This window comes from Tiliqua scincoides, chromosome 9 (assembly GCF_035046505.1).
Source record: "Tiliqua scincoides isolate rTilSci1 chromosome 9, rTilSci1.hap2, whole genome shotgun sequence".
Classification (NCBI taxonomy): Eukaryota; Metazoa; Chordata; class Lepidosauria; order Squamata; family Scincidae; genus Tiliqua; species Tiliqua scincoides.
The window spans coordinates 1,714,404-1,732,564 of record NC_089829.1 but is presented as its reverse complement, the minus strand read 5'-3'; the positions used below and the strand labels follow the sequence as shown (position 1 = coordinate 1,732,564).

The window sequence follows — 18,161 nt, the reverse complement described above, 5'->3', positions numbered from 1 at the left end:
TCCCCAGGTCAAGATGCTGGACAGCGAGAACACCAAGAAAAGCAAGGAGATGGCTGAGCTGCAGGCCCGGGTGGTGCTGGACGAGCAGCGGGAGGAGGAGAGCAGGCGAGAGTCCTTTGGCCTCAAGCAGAAGATGGCAGAGAGTGAGGCCAGCAGGGAGTCGGCCCGGAAGGAGGTGAGTGCTGGGCTTTGGGTGCTCCGGGGCAGCCGTTCCTGGTAGGATTTGAACTCTGTCCTTCACACACTCTTTGGAGTCATCTGCCCGGGTGCCAGCGTGAGGCCTCCCTACCATTGTTAACTTGGAGCACCTGGGAGCCCTTAGTTTGGAGTCTTGCAGGTTGGGATGATCATCCAGGATGTCTTCTGCCCCCCCCACCAGCTGCACAACCTCCACCGGAAGTTGTCCGACCTGGACGGAGAGTTTCGCCTTCGGGAAAGGGAGCTGCTGGGGAGCCTGGAGGAGGCCCGCGTCAATGAGAAGAAGCTCCTGGACAATGCCCGCAACCTGGAGATCAAGCTGGAGCGCACCCAGGCTGAAGCGGCCGAGCTGGGCCTGTGCCTGAGTGCTGCTGAAGGGCGCAGCCATGGTCTGGAGGCCGAGCTGGCCCGTGTGGAGGGCCTGAAGCGGGAGGTGGAGTTCAAGCTGGGCAGCCTTCATTCAGCCCTCCGGCGCACCATGGGCATTAGCTGCGGGGGCCGGGCCCCGAGTCCAATCGTCAGGGGCCGTGGCAGTTCCCCCAAAAGGCTCTTTTCCCCCCCCAAAGGTAACCACCTCAGAAGGTGGCTGAAGTGGCTGTCGTTGCTATGGGCCCGCTTTCCTGTTTGACCAGAATGTTTTCCTCTCTCTCTCTAGCAGACACTGCTGTGGATGGCTGCGGCAGCCCCATCTCGAAGGCAGGCAGCCCTGCCCCCCGGCCCCTCTCGCCGGAGCGCACCATGTCCCCCAGCCGCAATGAGCAGCTTGTAGCAGACATTGACCCGGAAGTGGTGCGGACTGCTCTGCGGGACTTCCTGCAGGAACTGAGGGAGACGCAGCGAGAGCGGGTGCGTTTGCAGGGGGGAGGCAATGAGGATGTGTGTCTGCCTTTCCATGAGCCCCCCTGCTTTGCATGCAGAAGGACCCAGGACCAGGCAGCGGGGAGGACCTGACTGAGACCCTGCCGATCAGAGCAGGCAGTGCGGGGCCTGGTGGGCTAAGGCTGGGGCTCAGTGGGCAGCAGCATCCTCTCTTTGGTGCCTCAGCCATGTCCTGGCCACATGGTACTCATTCCCTTCTCTCTGCCTTGTCTTGTCTTGTCTTGGGGTTCTAGGACGATGCCCGTTCTCAGCTGGGCGCCCTGACCAGTCAGCTAGCAGAGATGGAGGCTGAGCGGGACGCTGCCAGGACCCGTGTACAGCAGCTGCAGAAGCAGCTGGCTGAGTGCGATGAAGGTGGGTGACCCTCATGGAGCTGCTCTCCACCTGAAGATGGGACGGTGGCCAGCTGTCCAGTGGTCAGGCCCCGTGGTAGGGGTTTGTCTGTCTGCCTTGTTCCTAGCTCTGTCTCAAAGGCAGGTGGCGCATGGCCTGCTCTGCCACTGGAAGTTGCCATATTGTTGCCTTTGACTGGACGCGTTCCTCCTCGCAGGCAGGCGCAGCATGGACGGGAAGCTGAGTGGTGCTCAGACAGCCCTGATGCTGCAGGAAGAGACCCTGCGCCGGACTGAGCGGGAGCGCAAGGCCCTGACAGACAAGATGTTAGTGCTGGAGCGGAACCTGCAGGCTGCAGAGAGTGAGCGGAGAGCCACTCAGGTGAGTGTGCAGCGGGGCGGGTCTGCCTGGCTTGGCCTCTGGCCACTTTCCCAGATCAAGGGACAAAGCTGGGCAGGAGCCTGAGGAAGGCCAAGCCTTGTGCCCTGCTGAGGGGGCTGCAGGGAGAGGGCAGGGCCCTTGAGTGTGGCACCAGTTCCATCCTTCCTTGTCATCAAAGCAAGGGATACACTCTGGTACTGGGGGCAGCAGAAAGGGGCAGGAGGGACAGGCGCATGTGATGAAGGACATGAGATCTGAACGAGACACGTCCCTTCTCTATGGGCGGCGCCATTATGCACTGTTTGGGTCACTCCAAGACTTGTGACATCCAGCTCCCACAGCCAGCCTTCTGCCTCCAACCCGTTTCCCTTGGCGACCCTGGTTCCGAAATCAGGAGGTTGGGTCTGGGGCATCCTGAAGGCTATGCTGTTTTTTGGCTACGTTTGGGGGGGGGGATGTTGGTGGGAAATGTCCCCTCAAGTGAAGAAAAAAATGGCCAAAATGAGGATGGTTGTTGTTTCGAAGGGAGTTCTCCTCCACCCTTGAATTTGGAGGTTTTTGCCTGGGGGGGGTGGGGTGCTTTTCCCAGTGATTCTTTCCCTATAGTGGGTACTGCAGTGAGCACATGAGCGGGGGATCTGGGGAGAAGAGATGCAGCTTTGCAAGGAAACAATTTCCTGATGGATGAAAAGTACTTGACTTAATGTGAAGGAAATGGGGGTTAACAAAACTCAGATCACTCACATGTCATCAGAACTCCCCCTGATGTGTGTGTCATGGGTTCCAGACAGGCTGCAAGAACTTGCAAAGTGGGGAGTGGCTGGCCCCGCAGGCAGATCTGCAACCACCCCCCATGACGACCTTTCAGCCTTGGCGTGTCCGAAAATGCAGTTCACTTGCGCTCTTGACCGATCTTGGCCTGTCTGTTTGCAGAAAGGCCAAACTGGACATGACGTGGGCAGCCTGTCAGTAGAGCTCCCAACACCATGTCTAGCAACAGTGGAACATGTTGGAAAGGCAAGGCCCTTCCTGCCATGCAGCCCTGATCCAAATTGCCTCCTCCGTTTGTTGTTCTTGTGGGTTTGGAGCAGGGAAAGATCAGGAGTTCTCTCCTCACCGAACTCCCTGTCTGGCCCTTCAGTCTCCAGCCTGGAGGATCAGAGGCCACTGGTGATGGCCCTTTGTTTCTCCCTCCCCCCCAGGACAAGATCAGCAAGATGAAGACCAATGAAGCCAAGCTGGAGTCGGAGAAGCGGCGCCTGAAGGATGTGCTGGACGCCTCGGAGAGCCGCAGCACCAAGCTGGAGCTCTCCAGGCGCACGCTGGAGGGGGAGCTGCAGCGGGCCAAGCTGGTGCTGGGCGACCGTGAGGCGGAGGTCCAGGCACTGCACGACCGCATTGATGTCCTGCAGAGACAGGTTTGGCTGGCCTGCGCTTCTCGGTGGGCTGGGGGTGGGGGAAGTGACCAGCTTCTGTTGCAAAGGGTGGGGGCAACACCTCTCTTTCCTTCCTTGTCGCAGGTGACAGAGAGTGAGATGAAGGCCAGCGCCCTGCAGCTCTCACTGGACCGCTTGCAGCTCTCGCTTGCCAAGACCACGGAGGCAGAGGCCTCCTGGAAGGAAAAGGCGCAGGGCCTGGTGGCTTCTCTTTCGGAGAGCAGCAGCAGTGCCACCCTGTCCCAGGAGAAGCTGCTGCAGTTGCAGAAGGCCCTGACGGCCAGCGAGCACGACCGGAGGGTGTTGCAGGTGGGAGGGGCATCTGAGCCATTTGCCCACTTCCTCTCCAGCAAGAAGAATCAAACCGGCAGTCTGAAAGAGCAGGGGGAGGGCACCAGAAAGAAAGTGAAGTTTGGCGCCAAAACCTTCCCTGGAGAAGGGGTTGTGCAGGCAGGCAGGCTGCTATGATGGAGGAGGCCCTGTTTTGGGGAAACAAAGCCTGCTTGGGTAAACCCTGTTCTCTCCCCCCCCCCCCGCGTGCCCCATTCCAGGAGCGGCTGGATGCAGCTCGCCAGGCGGTCTCTGAGGCCAAGAAGCAGAATGGGATGCTGGCCGAGCGCTGCCAGGCCCTGGAGGCTGAGCGCACAGAGCTGGAGTTGCGGAAGGAGGAGCTTGAGGGTCTCCTTCTGCAGCAGGAGGAGGTGAGTCCGGGTCTCTGGCCTGCCCTGGTTTGAACCTGAAGAGGAGAACAGAAAGGGTGGTACTGTCCTCTGCTAGAGTTGTTGCAGGGCTCCAGGTGTTTCCTCCTTCTGCAGATGCTGCGCCAGCACCAGGAAGGCGAGGCGGCCGCTCTGCGAACCCTGCAGAAGGTACAGGAGGACAGGCGGCTGCTGCAGGAGCGCCTTGGGGGGCTGCAAAGGGCGCTGGCCCAGCTGGAGAGCGAGAAGCGGGAGACGGAGCGCTCTTCTCTCCGCCTGGAGAAGGACAAAAATGCCCTCAAGAAGACCCTTGACAAGGTGAGTTGTGTTGTGCACACATGCACCCAACAGCCTGGGGCCCACGCTTCATGGCAGCCTCAAAGGGACTAGCTACTTGGATTGGCTCCTCGTTCCAGGTCGTCTGGGGTTGGGAGGAAGGGAGGCTGTATCGTGGGCAGCAGCCCAGAAACAGGCTCAAAGGAAGGGCTTCCCTGCACAATGCAAGAGTGGTCTGTGGAACTCCTTGCTACAGGAGGTTGGAAATGGCTTTGAAAGGAGAGCGGATGAAATTAATTCCCAGAAATTGGGGGTGGGGAGGATCTGTTTGGGAGGGCTGCGAGGTGCTCATGAAGCCAGTGTGTTTGAGTTGGACATCATCATTGATGGGTGAAGGTGGGCAAAGAAAATGGGGTGTCTTGCAGTGGGGAGACATGTGGCTGTCATTCCCTGCTCTTGTGATGGTGAGCCCGAAAGTGGCATTCATCAATGGTCTTTTTTTGTGAAACCTCTGAGCTTATACAGAGTATATTTTCCCAGTGTAAGCCCCAATTTCATTCTGCTTAACTGGGCTTCCCGTTCTCCAGATCTAGCTCAAGTGTTCTGGGGCATATACGCTGGGAGGAGAATTGTGTGTGTGCACAATGGCAAATGCATCATAGTAGCATTTGAGGTCCACATGTGCTGACAGAGCTGCTTTGCCTTGGTGCCCAAAAGAGACGGAGCTGCAGTTGAATCCTGCCTCTGCCGTGAACACACAAGGCGGCCCTTGAGCAGCTTCTCCTCTCTGCCCCCACCTTCCCCGTGTGCAGCGGGGGAAGAACAGCACTTGTGTTGATCTCGATGGAGTCCTTGTGAGGTTCACATGTGAAACTCTTTACATGCTCAGAAAACCCTGTACAAACGCAAAGCGTCACGCCTAGAGGTGTTTGTTTCTGGTGAGCAAGATAGAACCACAGCCTAAGTCTTATTGAACACAATAGGCTTATTGTATTGGCAACCTTCAGTCTCGAAAGACTCTGGTATCGCGCTCTGAAAGGTGGTTCTGGCACAGCGTCTAGTGTGGCTGAAAAGGCCAATCTGGGAGTGACAATCCCTTCCACACCGGGAGCAAGTGCAGTCTGTCCGTGGTCTGTCTCCCTGGCTATGGGCCTTCCTTCTTTGCCTCTTAGCCTCAGACTGTTGGCAAAGGCTTACTTTTGGCTTACTGTTTGGCTTACTGTTGACAATTGGCTTACTTTTGGCTTACTGTTGACAATAGGCTTACTTCTGAGTAAAAGAAATAACATCTCTAGCCATGACCTGTTCCGACCTGGCAGGTGGAGCGTGAGAAGCTCAAGACGCATGAGGACTCGGTGCGGCTATCGGCCGAGAAAGGGCGCCTGGACCGCTCCCTCACCAGCGTGGAGCAGGAGCTGGCGGAAGCGCAGCAGCAGATCCGCCTTCTGGAGGTAGCCCGCCCCCCGCCCCTGTCCTCACTTCCCCCACCACATGCACTCCTCTGGCACTGCCTGGAAGAGCCAGAGCTCCCATGTCCTTGAGGGGAGGGCAAGACTGAAGAGCAGAGACAGGAGAGCTGAAGCCAGGCTCCACCCCGACCCTTGTGGGATGGTCTCTCCGCCTGCCCACCTGGTGCCCTCACTGCCTTCTCTCCTTTGATTGGGCTGCTTTCCCTGGAGGAGAAGTTAAGTGCCATCCGGAGGACCCTAATGTGCTCCTGGGTGAGTGGTGTTGTTGCAGCCCTGTAGTGTGTACCCTCAAGCCCAGCGATCAGTTGAGCTCCTTTCCAGACGGCACTCTCCCCTCAGCTGTTCCCAGGGCCCTGGAAGCCCTCCACCCCACCCTCCTCTCCAGAAATCGTACCCAGCAGCTGCCTGGCTTGTGAAATATTTTGAGTCCCACATGCTTCCAAGCCCACCACTGCAGTCTTCATGAGGACTAGGAGCTTTTTGAAAATGAAACCAGAAGTGGCTGGGATGTTGACTTCCCAGCTGAATGAGGGACTGAGACTCAAGCTGCTCAAGGGGCCCAAGAGAGGGTTCAGCTAGAAGGAATTGGTGGTGGGAGGATCTACCAGCTGTCTGGGGGACCCAGAAGGATTTTTGCCCTCTTGCCCAGGCTCAGGTGGCAGAGATGGAGCAGGCCCAGAATCTGACTGAGGTCTCCAGCCACCACCGGCCGGACCTGCAACTGGAGATGGAGCGGCTGCGCAGCTCCCAGCAGCAGACGGAACGGACGCTGGAAGCCAGGGAACAGGCCTACTGTCAGCGGGTCAAAAGCCTGGAGGACCAGGTGAGCCTCCCACTGGGTGCCAGGTCTGTGCCATGCTGCAGCCAGGACTCCCCATCTCTTCTTTCAAAACCAAGGCAAAAATTCCCCAGGCAGGCCGGCCCCATCCTGTGGAAGGAGGAAAAGAAATGGCCCAGTTGAGGTGGGTGCTATGCGGACAGTATACCGAGTGTGAGGAGAGGGAGGGGCAGCCAGCTAGCCCTTTGCCCCCCCCAAGAGTGTTACTGGGCTTTGGTCCTCCTGTGAAGAACACGTCCCTCTTAAGGACTAGAAGTCTTGTAAGTTTGGGGTTCTTTTCAGGCAGGATTCTGGCCTGGCTCCTGCAGGGAGCATCTACTGCCCGTTGAAGGCACGTGTGGAGGGGCAGGGGCTGCCCCCTCACCTGTCTGCTTAGGGAGCCCCCCTCGTTTTCTACAGATCTCAACACTGAAGGAGCAGTTGCAGCAGGAGTTACGGAAGGGGCAGCACTCCTTCCTGACACCGGCCATCCTCTCGGGGAACTAGGCCTGGAGTTGTAGCCCTGCTGACCCCGTCCATGTCACGATTCCTGAGAGCAGCACCCACCTGCTTCTTACCCCAGAGCTGCTGGCAGGGGAAGAAGAGAAGTATCCAGTGCTGTGGAAGGGAAAACCCTCTCTGTGCAGCATTTTAGCTGCATGGTTTATTCAGCAGCCAAATCCTACCTTCCTCCTCCTGGGATTGCAAGATGTCACCATGTGGAGCAAAGGAAAAATAAGTCTGCCAAAAGCTCATCTCTCCTACCAAAAGGAACAGGCAGAAGGAAGTTTATTTCCAAGTACTTCTTTTCCGATTGCCCCTCAATTTCTAGGGCTCTCCCACCAGTCCTTCTCCCTGGTGCCATTTTTGACATTTGAAGCGAGTCCCCTGCCTGTATAAACAGGGGGGCTCTCCCAGCTGGATCGTACACCTCCCTGTTCCCCCACATCAGACCTAAATGTTCCTGTCTCCCCATGACAGCTTCAAATGCGCCCTCGGTGGGGCAGCTAAGGGCCAGGCATGCCCCACACACGCAGGAATCAGCACTACCGCACAAGCCCCCCTGGCCCAATTCCCCTCTTCGTAAAAAGTGACCAGTGTTTTTTAGCCAAAACTTATATACTGAAATAATGTGGTTTGTGTGTGTGTGTTTTCTTTTTGGTTCTTTGTGATAACATAATAATCAGGAAATGTAGAAAGTTTATATTTTTTATATCAATGGTGGTATCTTGTGGATAAAACATTGACTTTGCTCCAAGCTGGCCCCTTGGCCAGAGGCCTGTCCGATTAAAAGTGTTTCCTAACCTAAATGAAAGATTTTGTATGGATGTGTGCAAGTCTCTTCTGGGCCTAGTCCCCCTTGGTCATATTGGGGTGGGGGGGGGATTCCTCTGCCACGGTACCAGAGCCCTCCTTTAAAAAGGGGGGGAGCTTTGTGTGAAAAGTGTCAAGGTCTTGTTCAGTTTCTAAAAATATTTTGGCTGCTAAAAGTGATTTGGCACCAGGCTAACAGGGAGTGCTTTGAATAGCAGTGGTCTAGAGCAGGGGTGCCCAAACCCTGGGCTTTGCAGGGCTCCCCGAGGCACAGAATGTTGAGAAACAGTTTGCACAAACCACTTCTGGTTTTGCATTGCCCCCCCTTAGGGATCCTTAGGGGATCACATTGCTGCTGTTGCCCATCCCCTGTAAAGACTCACTAAGGAAGTAAATCTTCCTAAAAGTTTGAGAACCACTGGTCTGGAGAAGAATAGAGGCAGTTTTGACACTGTTGGCAGTTAGTATCCTAGGACATGTTCTCAAAGTGGTGGGTCGTGACCCTGCAGCCTGAGAACCACTGACCCTTTCCCTTTAAGGGGTAGGGCAGAGGGAAAGCAGCAGCACGATCCCCAGGATCCTGCCACTGCAGGGAAGGGAGGCTGTTTTTAATTTACCTGCTGCCTGGGTCTAGGGGTATGCGTGGGAAGGCCTGCAGAGCCCCCTGCACAGCTCCCGCAGCTTGTAGAACATTAAATGATCCTGGCCCATTCCAGTTGAGATAACAAAACTGGAAGTGGGTCGTGCTGGGTTTTTTTAAACATTCTACAAGCTGTGGGGAACCCTGTAGAGGTTAAAAACAGGCCCCTTCCCTGCAAGCGGTGTGATGGAGATCATGTTGCTGCTTTCCACCCTGCCCCCATAAGGACTGAGCCTGGTTCTTGAACTCCCAGAGCTTTTGAGAACTAGTGTCCTAAGAATTAAACAGCCACAGACCTCTGTGTGTGTACAATTTTTTGTGTTGGCCAAAGCCAGCCTACAACAGAAACACTTTAGGCAAATGAGTTATAACATTTTGGGTTTATTTCTTCTTAAAAAAAAAAACATTTGTAGAAAACAAGGAAAAAGAAATTATTCATAAGAAAACTAGATTCATAACTATAAGGAGGTAAAAAAAACAACTGGTGGTTTTTCTTTTGGGGGAAGAGTGCCAATGTGTAAATACGCTTTGGTGGCAAGCCTGTCAAGGCACCAGAATCAGACCCCTTATGCAGGAGGAAGGCACTAGGGTTTAGCAAGCCTCTTCTGGGTGAGCTGTGCTCTGGAGGCAGCTCACCAGTGGGGTGTGCATGCGCAGTGTTCTCTTTCTGAGCTTTCTGTTTTTGACATCTCTCAGGAATGCATGGCAGCCATATTTTACCCACACTGCCCCAGGAACAACACTGCAGCCTGGGCAGAGCAGACATCCTGGCTGGCACCTGCCAGGCAATGCTGGTGTGGTGGAGCGTCTCCTGCTGCCACCACCAGTGACAGCACAACGAAATGCTGGCTTGGAAAGAAAGAACAAAACCCTGAAAACAAAAGTTGCTCAGTACAAACAAAAGCCCAGGCACTCACACAGCCTGCTTTCCACTTATTCCCAAAAAGAAAGCCCACCCCCCTTTGCAACTTGGCCAGGCCAGGCCAGTGGACAAGAGACTTCCCTGCTAGCAGCCTCTGCAAGAAAATATACCCAGTAACAAGTAACAAAAATTAACACACAATTGATTATGATGCACGCAAGAGGGACTCTATGGCAACTTGCGCACTGCAGTTTCATAGCACCAGTGACCCTTCACAGCCAGGGGACAAGACCACATTCCCCACCAGGTGTTGTTATGAAGCCTCCGCCCTGCAGAACAGGCCCCAAATAATGCTGCAGTCTCCGCACTCATCCTTCAGCAGCCACCACAGCTCCTGGCACAGGAGGTGGCAATGGACTGGCAGAGGCCGCTGACAGCCATGACGCCACACTTGGAGAACTTGTCCCGGCAGAGGTCGGCTGCAGGAGAGAGGCAAACAGGAGCCGTGAGCAGGGCAGAGGCCGTGGGCCAGACCAAGGAGGACAAGCAGCCTCCTGTCTCAGCTGAAACGTCACTGATGCAACAAACAAAATCGTGAACCACTTTCTGCAGTGGTGGAAGAACAGCCTAGAAATGCTTCCATCTGAGATAGAAACGATCCTGCTTTTCTGGCTGTAAAATGGGCCACAGGGAGGGGGGCTGCACTTATACTGACAGTTCTGTTCCACGCTACTCTGGCAGTTCTTCACCCCTATTTCTGCATCTCTGGCCCCATCACGCCCACACATCATGGAAGTCATTGAATGAGTGCACTGGCACAGCCTAGCTCAAGCACCAGACTCCTTACCTCTGAGCAGCTCCTCATGGGCACAGACTGTACGGACACAGATCTCCTTGTTGATGACATAGACCCGGCGAAGGCTGGAAAGGGGGGGGGGGAGGAGAAAATCCACATCACATCCTGCTAGAACAGGTGCCCAAACCCCAGCCCGGCGGCCACTTGTGGCCCTTGGGGACTCCCAATCAGGCCCACAAGGAGCCCCCAGTCTCCAATGAGCCTCTGGCCCTCTGGAGACTTGCTGGATCCTGCGCTGGCCCGACACAACTGCTCTCAATGTGAGGATGACCTCTTGCATGAACTGTGGGACTAGGGCACTAATTGCTTTTTCCATGTCTGGGACACAGCAGCAGCAGCTAAGGAAAGGCTGGCCTTGCTTTGTGCAAGGCCTTTTATAGGCCTTGAACTACTGCAAGACCATCATTCATTCGGATAAGTTCTATATCTAAAATATTTGTTTATGTAAATTTATTCAAATTGTAAATGTAAATTAATTCCTTTTTTTCCCCAGCCTGACACAGTGGCAGGGAGATGATGTGGCCCTCCTGCCAAAATGTTTGGACACCCCTGTGCTAGAAGAACTGCTCTTATGTTCTTATGAGTAGGGAGGGTGATTTGGGGTGTAGAACAGTTTTTCCCCTGCAATCTGGCTCTGCTTAAGACCTAGCAAAAGTTTGGTGGAGTTTTTACATGCGGTCCAAATTCTACTCTGCCACAAACTCCCTGAAGGCATTTCAACAGCCTGTCAGCACCCAAGTCTCTGCAAGGGGGCTAATGAAAGGCCACCAGCCTGCCTTTCAGTTTAATTTTAAGGACTGTTGAAAGCCAGATGCCTCTAGGAAACCAAGCACAGTATGAAGGTAAGACCCTCCCTCTTCTCAACTCTACCAAAGCAACTGTTGCTCAGAGAAGGTAGACTGCCTCTGAGTCTGGAAGTTCCATTTCGCTGTGTATGTTGACGCAGAAGTGAGCCCTGGAACGTGGACTGAGGGCTGCAGCCAGGGCCTTCTTCAAAGCCCTCCAAGCCAGCAGCCATCACCCCATCTTGCTCTCAGATCTACTTCCCTGGCAGCATTAGGTGCCAGGAGACCCACCTCCTCCTGAATGAGTTCAGCCAGGCCAGCTCTGCAAGGGGTGCTCACCTGTAGAAGCAGATCTCGTTCAGGCACTGCTTGCAGGGCTTGTGGACTGAGTAGAGCCTGGTGCAGGGATACTGCTCCTCCTGGCAGTCTGCAAAGTAAGGCAAGGAGAAGCAGGCAGGCATGCACTGTACGTGGGCCAGGAGGATGCGGGGCTGGGGGCACTGAGGTGCAACCTTGGAGCAAGAGGCTGCCAACTCCCCTTCCTTCCTCAAGGGCATCCCAGCCCCCCAGTTCCAGCTGAGGCACAGAGGGCCCAGGGCAAGGAATAACTGCCAAACAACTTAGGAACATCACCACTAATTGCACGTTACAAAAAGTCTCCAGGGACTCTCCCTGCCTGAAAGATTGGCAGCCAGCCATGTGATCTTACCCAGGGGTCCCGGTTCTGTGGGTTCTGTCTCAGGAATGCCTAGAACACAAGTAAGCAGAAAGACTGATGGAGGGAGTTCTTGGGGGGGGGGGGAGAAGCCAGTTGTTGTTCTAGGTAAGATTGTGTGGGCTGCTTCAAGGGAAGGGGTCCATCTTCCTTTCAACCAGATCCCCACATTACCCAGAGATCCACCCCTGCAGGCCCAGGAAGACAAGCACCGTGGGATGTCGCAGGACGCAGCAGATGCAGACATGCTGATGTGCACTCCAGCACCCTACACAGAAGCTGGGGGGGGGGGTGCAGAACTGAGACCACAATGTGCTGGGGGAGAACACGGGGAAGGGGCCATTGCCCCTGCTTTTGCATGCAGAAGGGTCCAGGCTCGCTCCCCAGCAGCCTTGCCAAGGAGGGCAAGGAAAGCATCTCAACCCCTGGAGAGCTGCTGCCGGGTGGGGTTGCCAAAGAGACCAGAGGGCTGACTCCGCAGGCGACAGAGAAGTTCCAAAAAGAACAAAAAGTTGGGGAAGACCCCTGGGTCAGAGGCAATGAAGACAGGCCCCAGGTGTGGGTTGCAAAGGGTGTCTCCCCCTCCCCTTCCAAGAAGGAGGGGCAGCTCACCTGGGGTGGGCGCAGGGATGACTTCCTGCTGGTTCTGCTGCTGGGACTGGAACTGATACTGCTCTTCTGGGGTTCGTGGTGTGATGTCTGCAGCGGGAAGGGGGCACTGGCATCAGCTCCTCTCCTCTGCAACCCCCACCCTCCAGTCTAAAGTTCAGCTCACTCTGTTTGCAGGGCAGCAGACAACTCACCACTGCCAGCATAATCATAGTAGTCTTGGCTCTCTGAAAAAGCAATGATACAGTTGAACGTCTTCATTGATTGTCTGTCATCAACACTGCTTGTTATCGACTAGATGCGAGACGTTGGCACAGAGTCCCAAAGCATGCCCACATCACTGCTGCCAAGCAAGGCTCCCCTTAAGACTTTTGGAAATTCCAAGAGGGAGGGAGTTCTGCAGGATTCCTGAATCCAGTTCTTGAGGTGCACAATGCATTTTTCAAAATGTTATGAGGTCATGCGTGGAGCCTCAAAGTACTCACCTATCTCGTAAGGCACGTAGGGTGTGTCATGGTAGGCGGGGTCCTCAATGTCATACTGTCCCTGGGCCAGCAGCACTGTTGGGTCAAACAGAAATCGAGGTGTGGAGCTCAGGCAGAGTTGTCCGTGGGGAACACAGAATGGGGCTCATTATAGGGCGGCATGCTTGGAATAGTCAGAAAAGGTAGTGGAAAAGGTGGTAGATAAGGGGGAAGATGGTGGAGAGGGAAAACGCGGGGGGCAGCAGGAGGAAATGGAAAAGAGAAAGGCACGTTTTTAAGCTTCTGTGTAATTCCCATTAGAGGGCTCTGGATGTCACAAAGCACATCACAAAGGCAGTGAGACCACAGCAGCTCCGGAGATATGGTCTGGGAAGAGCTCCAGGGAGCCTTTCCACTCACCTGGCACACAGAGGAGGAAAAGCCCCAGAGTCCTCATGCTTGAGCCTGGCTAGCGCTGGGCGCAGAGACACTGGCGATGCGGCTGGATGCAGCAGACACTGGTTGGGGGACAAAAGAGACAAGGTGGGAGGCAGGCTTCGGCAAAGCACCAACTAGTGCTCCAGGTGAGATGCGGCCCCAGAAGCACCACAGGTGGACTCAAAAGGTGGCCCAAGAAATGCTGGTTTTGGGATACACACAAGAAGCAGATCACAGCACTTCAGAGCCTTTTTCAACTCCGCTGTGTTGAACTCAGTTTGAACTGAGTTGTGTCAGGCAAGCTGGGCCAGAAACCTCCTCCCAGGAGGATGCCAGAAATGGGGGTTTCGGCGAAAGTGTCTCTCTGAAGGCAAACAAGGGAAAAGGCTCTGGGGGGAGACTTGCAGGATTGAGCCCCACCCATGTCCCCAGCAACTGCCTGAACTTCCCTGCCTGACCCAAAGTGCTTGGGCTTTTTTGCAATATTTGCAAAGCTGCTGTTGAAGCACAGAGCTTTTTGCAGAACCCACTCAGCTGTGGGGTCTGCTCTAGGGTTTTTGGGTGGGGGGGGGGAGACTAGGAAGCAGCCAGACCTATTGGCTCATGGTGGCTGGCTGGGGGGGGGGTAGAACAGGGGCATACAGCAGCCAAAAGTCAGGGATTGTGGCCATTGAGACCATTGTGAGAAGCAAAACAGGCTGTGGTACTCCCCCCTCCCATGAATATTCCCTGTATATGAGACAGGCTCACCAGACATCAGTCACAGAACCTGTTGGGGGCATCTGGCTCAGTCTTTGGCCTTCACTTGGAGCAGCTCAGTGTACCTGAGCACACGCAGAGTGGTTTTCCCTTGACAGTGAGAAACTATGACCAGCCCAACACGTGTAGGTGAAAGGGCTTTCAGAGCAAGTTTCTAGGAAGGTTGCCGCCTTGGACGTCAAACACTGCCAGCTGTCCCACTCCAGCTCTGGATTTGCAGAACTGGCTCTTGAACACTTGTGCATGTGACCCGCGCATCTTGCTCTCTCGCTCACTCACTCGCACACTTTCCAATCCAAAATCTGATCTCCAAGCTCAGACTCTCCACCTTCTCTCCACTTTTGTAGGCGTTTCCCTTCAATATGATCACAGAGTTTGCCAGAACAGCACAGAACGCTTTGCCACCCTGCCCTCCTATTTGCCAGACAGCTCAGTTCCATTGCCACACACTGTCCCCTGTCCGTAAAACTTGATGGGTGACTTGGGTCAAGCACCATCTCTCGCCTAATGTACCTCACAAGGTTGTTGTAAGAACATAAGAACAGCCCCACTGGATCAGGCCATAGGCCCATCTAGTCCAGCTTCCTGTATCTCACAGTGGACCACCAAATGCCCCAGGGAGCACACCAGATAACAAGAGACCTCATCCTGGTGCCCTCCCCTGCATCTGGCATTCTGACATAACCCATTTCTAAAATCAGGAGGTTGCGCATACACATCATGGCTTGATAAGACACCTTGTTGTGCACCTTGTTGCTGTGTGGTGGGGTCTGAGCTTGGAAGGGTGGTGGGATAAACATGCACCAACAATCAACAGGCCCAAGACTTGCTAAACCCCGCCAAGCTTTGCTACAGGACAAGCAAAAAGAGTCACTCTGAGGTGGGAACCGTCACAGTCCTGCCATGGAGCTGAGCTGTGGGGCAAAGGGCACAGCGGGCTCAGCTCCTGGGCTGTGGTCAGCCACGCAGAGCCTGAGCTTTTGCTGCAGGGCACTTTGGGAGACACTCTGCAAATGCTTGGAGATGAAGCATCCACGAGTGGCCAGACACCTCAGATCAGCGCGAAGGTCTCACATGCAGCAAGCGGCACTGAAGAACGAGTGCTGGCTGAGAGCCTAAAAGCCTTCCCTGGGCTTCGAAAAAGAGGTGCCGTGTCACGTGCCCCAAGAACCGGGGAAGCCAAACCTGTAGCTCCCCGTGCATTCCTTGGGGTGCTGCAGGTGCAGCCTCAAGGCGGGGGGGGGGGCTCTCTAGCCTGCCTCTCTAAAGGCGGCCATCAAAGACACCCAATGAGAGCAGATCCTGACGGGGATGTTCTTGGACGGAAGGCGGTCCAACCTGCCTGTGCAGCCAGCAGGTGCCGCTGGAGGGGAGCAGAAGGGGTGGCGGGGGGGGGCAACGTTGTTACTCCAGAAAATTCACAGCGGGGAGGCCCAGAAGGGGCAAACCGCATTCCTGGCTGGCTGGGGGGGGGGCGCCCTGCCCTGCCCAAGCCAGCCCTGCCCTCCGCACTAGATGCATCAGCATCATCACCCGGGGGCCGCACCGGGTGATACGCACGGGGGGGGGGAGGAGAACTGGAGGGGGTCACACGCTAAAATTGCGATGGTTAGGAGTAACCCCATCATGTTATATACCATTGGATGCAGAATTTCCAGGAGAATACAATGCAAAAAGCCAGAGTAAAATATCTCCTTCCTATGAAAAGTTATGGTCAAAAAACTGAACAAAAAAATTCATGAAACCCAATGGAAAGTGAGACTGAACCGTATTGCACGTTTACTCGTGAGTAGGCAAACTTGCCATCAGAAAGGGCAGGCTGAGAGGAATCCAGTGACACCAGAATGATCCTGAGCTAATGAGTGCAGCCCCCAAAAACACCTGAGAAGGAAGTCCCTCCCTCCAAGCAGACGAATGTATTGAGCCCTATGGAAAGCCCATGAAACTAAGCCTCACTGTCGCGTTTACTCGCTAGTAAGCAAACGTGCCTTGGCTGGTGGTCAGGCCAGGCAAAAGGGAATGTGAAGCCACCAGAATGGTCCCGATCTGATGGAACTGGAGCTCAACAAGTGCTCCAGAAGCCAGCCTCCCCCACTAAAAAGGATCAAAACAGAGGCTTCAGCTGATAAGGTGAACCTTTTTGAGACTTGCAAAGCCAGGTGGATCCTGACAGTGATCTGCTTTAAACAGAAGTTCTTATTTGAACTGGGCACTGGATAGGGCTGAAAACCTTACTGGTTTTTTTTTTTTGGGGGGGGGGGTGTTATTGCAGGTCGGCCGCAGAGGAAATTCACTTGGTGGACCAGGGCTGGCTTCTGCTTATTTAATTATTTATTTTACTTTAATTTGCCTGATGATGTCACTTCCACCATGACATCACTTCTGGTGGGTCCTGGACAGACTGCCATTCTAAACAGTGGGTCCCAGTGCTAAAAGTTTGAGCACTGCTGCTGCGATAAGGTGTTCGTAAGTTGACACCCTGGGGCGGGTGACACCACCAGTGGGCAAAGTCAGGGTTTGGAGGAATGTTACGCCTCAGTCAACGTGCCATTTCGCGCAGAATGTTCTCTCCAAAGGCACAGCCACAACACCCTTGGGGGCGGGGCGACGGCACATCACCCCCTGGGGTGTCGCCCCGCCCACTGCATGGGGGTGACGCGCTGGCATCCCGCTCCGGGTGACGCCGCTGCTCCTGCTTCCCCGGCCGGAGGGCATCTCCGCCGCCTGCAGCTCGCGGGGCCACGAGAGGCCGCGCCTGGAGGGAGCCGGCCGGGCAGCGGCTGCGCGCTGGAGCAAAGTCTCCGGGCTGCCCGCCGGGAGTCGCGGCACACGCGCTGCTGCTCCCGAAAGCGCCGCGGGCACCGGCAGCTGCGAGGCGCCTCTGAGCGTGTGCAGAGCGCCCCGCCTGGGCAGCAGCAGCAGCAGCAGCAGCAGCAGCCTGAGCCCCCTGCCCCGGCTGGCTTCGGGGCCGAAACCGGCCCCTCTGCCGCTGCACCAGACCCAGCGCGAAGCCACCAGAGGAGGGGCGCCCGCTCCGAAGCGCCCCGTCTCAGCCACGGCAAGCCTCCGCCGCGCAGGTCAGCCCTGCAGGGGGCCCGCGCCGGCTTCTCCCGCCAGGCGCATCTGGGAATGATCAGCCAGCGCGGAGGGCGGAGAAGGGGCGGCCTCGCAGCCCGGACCCCCTCCCGGCCCGCCTTCCGAACAGCCAGCCGGCTGCCAGCAGCGAGAACAAAAGAGCCTCCCCGCCCCCGGCCCCGCCGCCCCTCCAGGGGCACCAGCGCCGCGCAGGCACTCGCCCCGCGCCCGCCCCAGCCCGAATTCCAGACGGCAGGCACTGAGCGCGCCTCAGCCAGGGGCCTGCGCGGCCGGCTCCCGCTCGGACAACCCCCCTTGCGGGAACGGGCCGCCTGGCCCGGGGCTGCTTCCGACGGCCGCAGCCGGGCTGCAGGGGCGCTGCACGGAGGGGCAGGCGAAGGGAAGCCCAGCCGCAGCTGGCCCGACAGGGCGGGGGTTGCCCCTCCCTGGAGCGCTGCAGTCGGGCGGCTTCGAAGGGAAGGTCCCGAAGAGGCCCTTCGCTGCCCGCGGGCGCCTTACCAGCCGGCGGTCTCCCTCCCTGCTCCGAGTCCCGCTCTCCGCTCTCCTGCCTGGCTTTAAAGGAGGGAAGGAGGAGAGGGCTTCGGGGCTGCCTCCAGCCCACTGGCTCGCCCAGGTCCTAACGCCGCCCTGCTGCCAGGCACAGAAACTCTTGCAGGCTCCTGCAGCGGTGCTCGGTCTCCACCCTGACATCGTCAGCACACGCCTGGTCGAAAAGGGCTCACTGCTAGAGGGGAGCCCTCTCTGCTAGTCCTCTTCTGGTGGGAGCCAAGAGCCGGCACTCCGGTAGAGGCCCCACAAGCAACGTCCTCAGGACTGGAAATGCTGGAGTGATCCAAACACAGCTAGTGTTGACCACCACCCCACAGCAAAAATATTGGAAGGGGCATTTAGGCACACACACCTGCAGGTTGATGCTTTGGGCTCATGGGAGCCTGTCACCAATTTGTTGTACCTCTTGTGATACACGAGAGTGTGGTTTGAGAATGCAATTCACCACGGTCAAGGAATGCACTCTGCATATGCTCAGAGTGGGACTTTTTGCACACAGAGTTTTGCCATGATGGCAGAGGAAGTGAAAAGGAAGGGAAAAGGTTCAGTCTTGGGAGCAGGTCTGTGCAGCATGCGAGACCCCTTAT

At 56.1% G+C, this 18,161-nt stretch overlaps 2 protein-coding genes across 6 annotated transcripts in view; one reads left to right on the top strand and one right to left on the bottom strand.

Annotated features, from left to right (window-relative positions):
• Window positions 1-7,785, top strand: part of CROCC (ciliary rootlet coiled-coil, rootletin) — a 35,658-nt gene extending 27,873 nt beyond the window's left edge. For 3 of the 5 annotated variants that reach the window (XM_066637140.1, XM_066637142.1, XM_066637141.1), the window contains exons 26-36: window positions 8-175; window positions 380-764; window positions 854-1,044; window positions 1,311-1,431; window positions 1,628-1,791; window positions 2,994-3,209; window positions 3,312-3,536; window positions 3,779-3,928; window positions 4,043-4,243; window positions 5,521-5,652; window positions 6,320-6,990. In XM_066637140.1, coding sequence (XP_066493237.1) covers window positions 8-175; window positions 380-764; window positions 854-1,044; window positions 1,311-1,431; window positions 1,628-1,791; window positions 2,994-3,209; window positions 3,312-3,536; window positions 3,779-3,928; window positions 4,043-4,243; window positions 5,521-5,652; window positions 6,320-6,631 — 2,265 coding nt within the window. In that variant the 3' untranslated portion in view covers window positions 6,632-6,990. Of the gene's footprint in view, window positions 1-7; window positions 176-379; window positions 765-853; window positions 1,045-1,310; window positions 1,432-1,627; window positions 1,792-2,993; window positions 3,210-3,311; window positions 3,537-3,778; window positions 3,929-4,042; window positions 4,244-5,520; window positions 5,653-6,319 lie in introns of all 5 variants that reach the window. The other 2 variants (XM_066637143.1, XM_066637145.1) reach the window with 1 other exon arrangement.
• A 1,021-nt stretch (window positions 7,786-8,806) lies between these two features.
• Window positions 8,807-17,576, bottom strand: MFAP2 (microfibril associated protein 2). Its single transcript, XM_066637526.1, has 9 exons — window positions 17,524-17,576; window positions 13,153-13,250; window positions 12,754-12,828; window positions 12,463-12,495; window positions 12,272-12,358; window positions 11,654-11,692; window positions 11,284-11,371; window positions 10,151-10,224; window positions 8,807-9,782 (listed from the first exon to the last, which is right to left on the bottom strand). The coding sequence occupies exons 2-9, from the start codon at window positions 13,187-13,189 to the stop codon at window positions 9,679-9,681; spliced, it is 537 nt and encodes a 178-aa protein (XP_066493623.1). The 5' UTR covers window positions 13,190-13,250; window positions 17,524-17,576; the 3' UTR covers window positions 8,807-9,678.
• Window positions 17,577-18,161: the final 585 nt, after the last annotated feature.

Bases quoted from the DNA above. Each gene is read 5' to 3' on its own strand.
- MFAP2 (XM_066637526.1), bottom strand. From the start codon at position 13,189: ATGAGGACTCTGGGGCTTTTCCTCCTCTGTGTGCCAG. The intron at 12,496-12,753 runs GTGAGTACTTTG...TTGCTTTTTCAG, and splicing joins CTACGTGCCTTACGAGATAG to AGAGCCAAGACTACTATGAT. The intron at 11,372-11,653 runs GTAAGATCACAT...CTTACTTTGCAG, and splicing joins CACAGAACCGGGACCCCTGG to ACTGCCAGGAGGAGCAGTAT.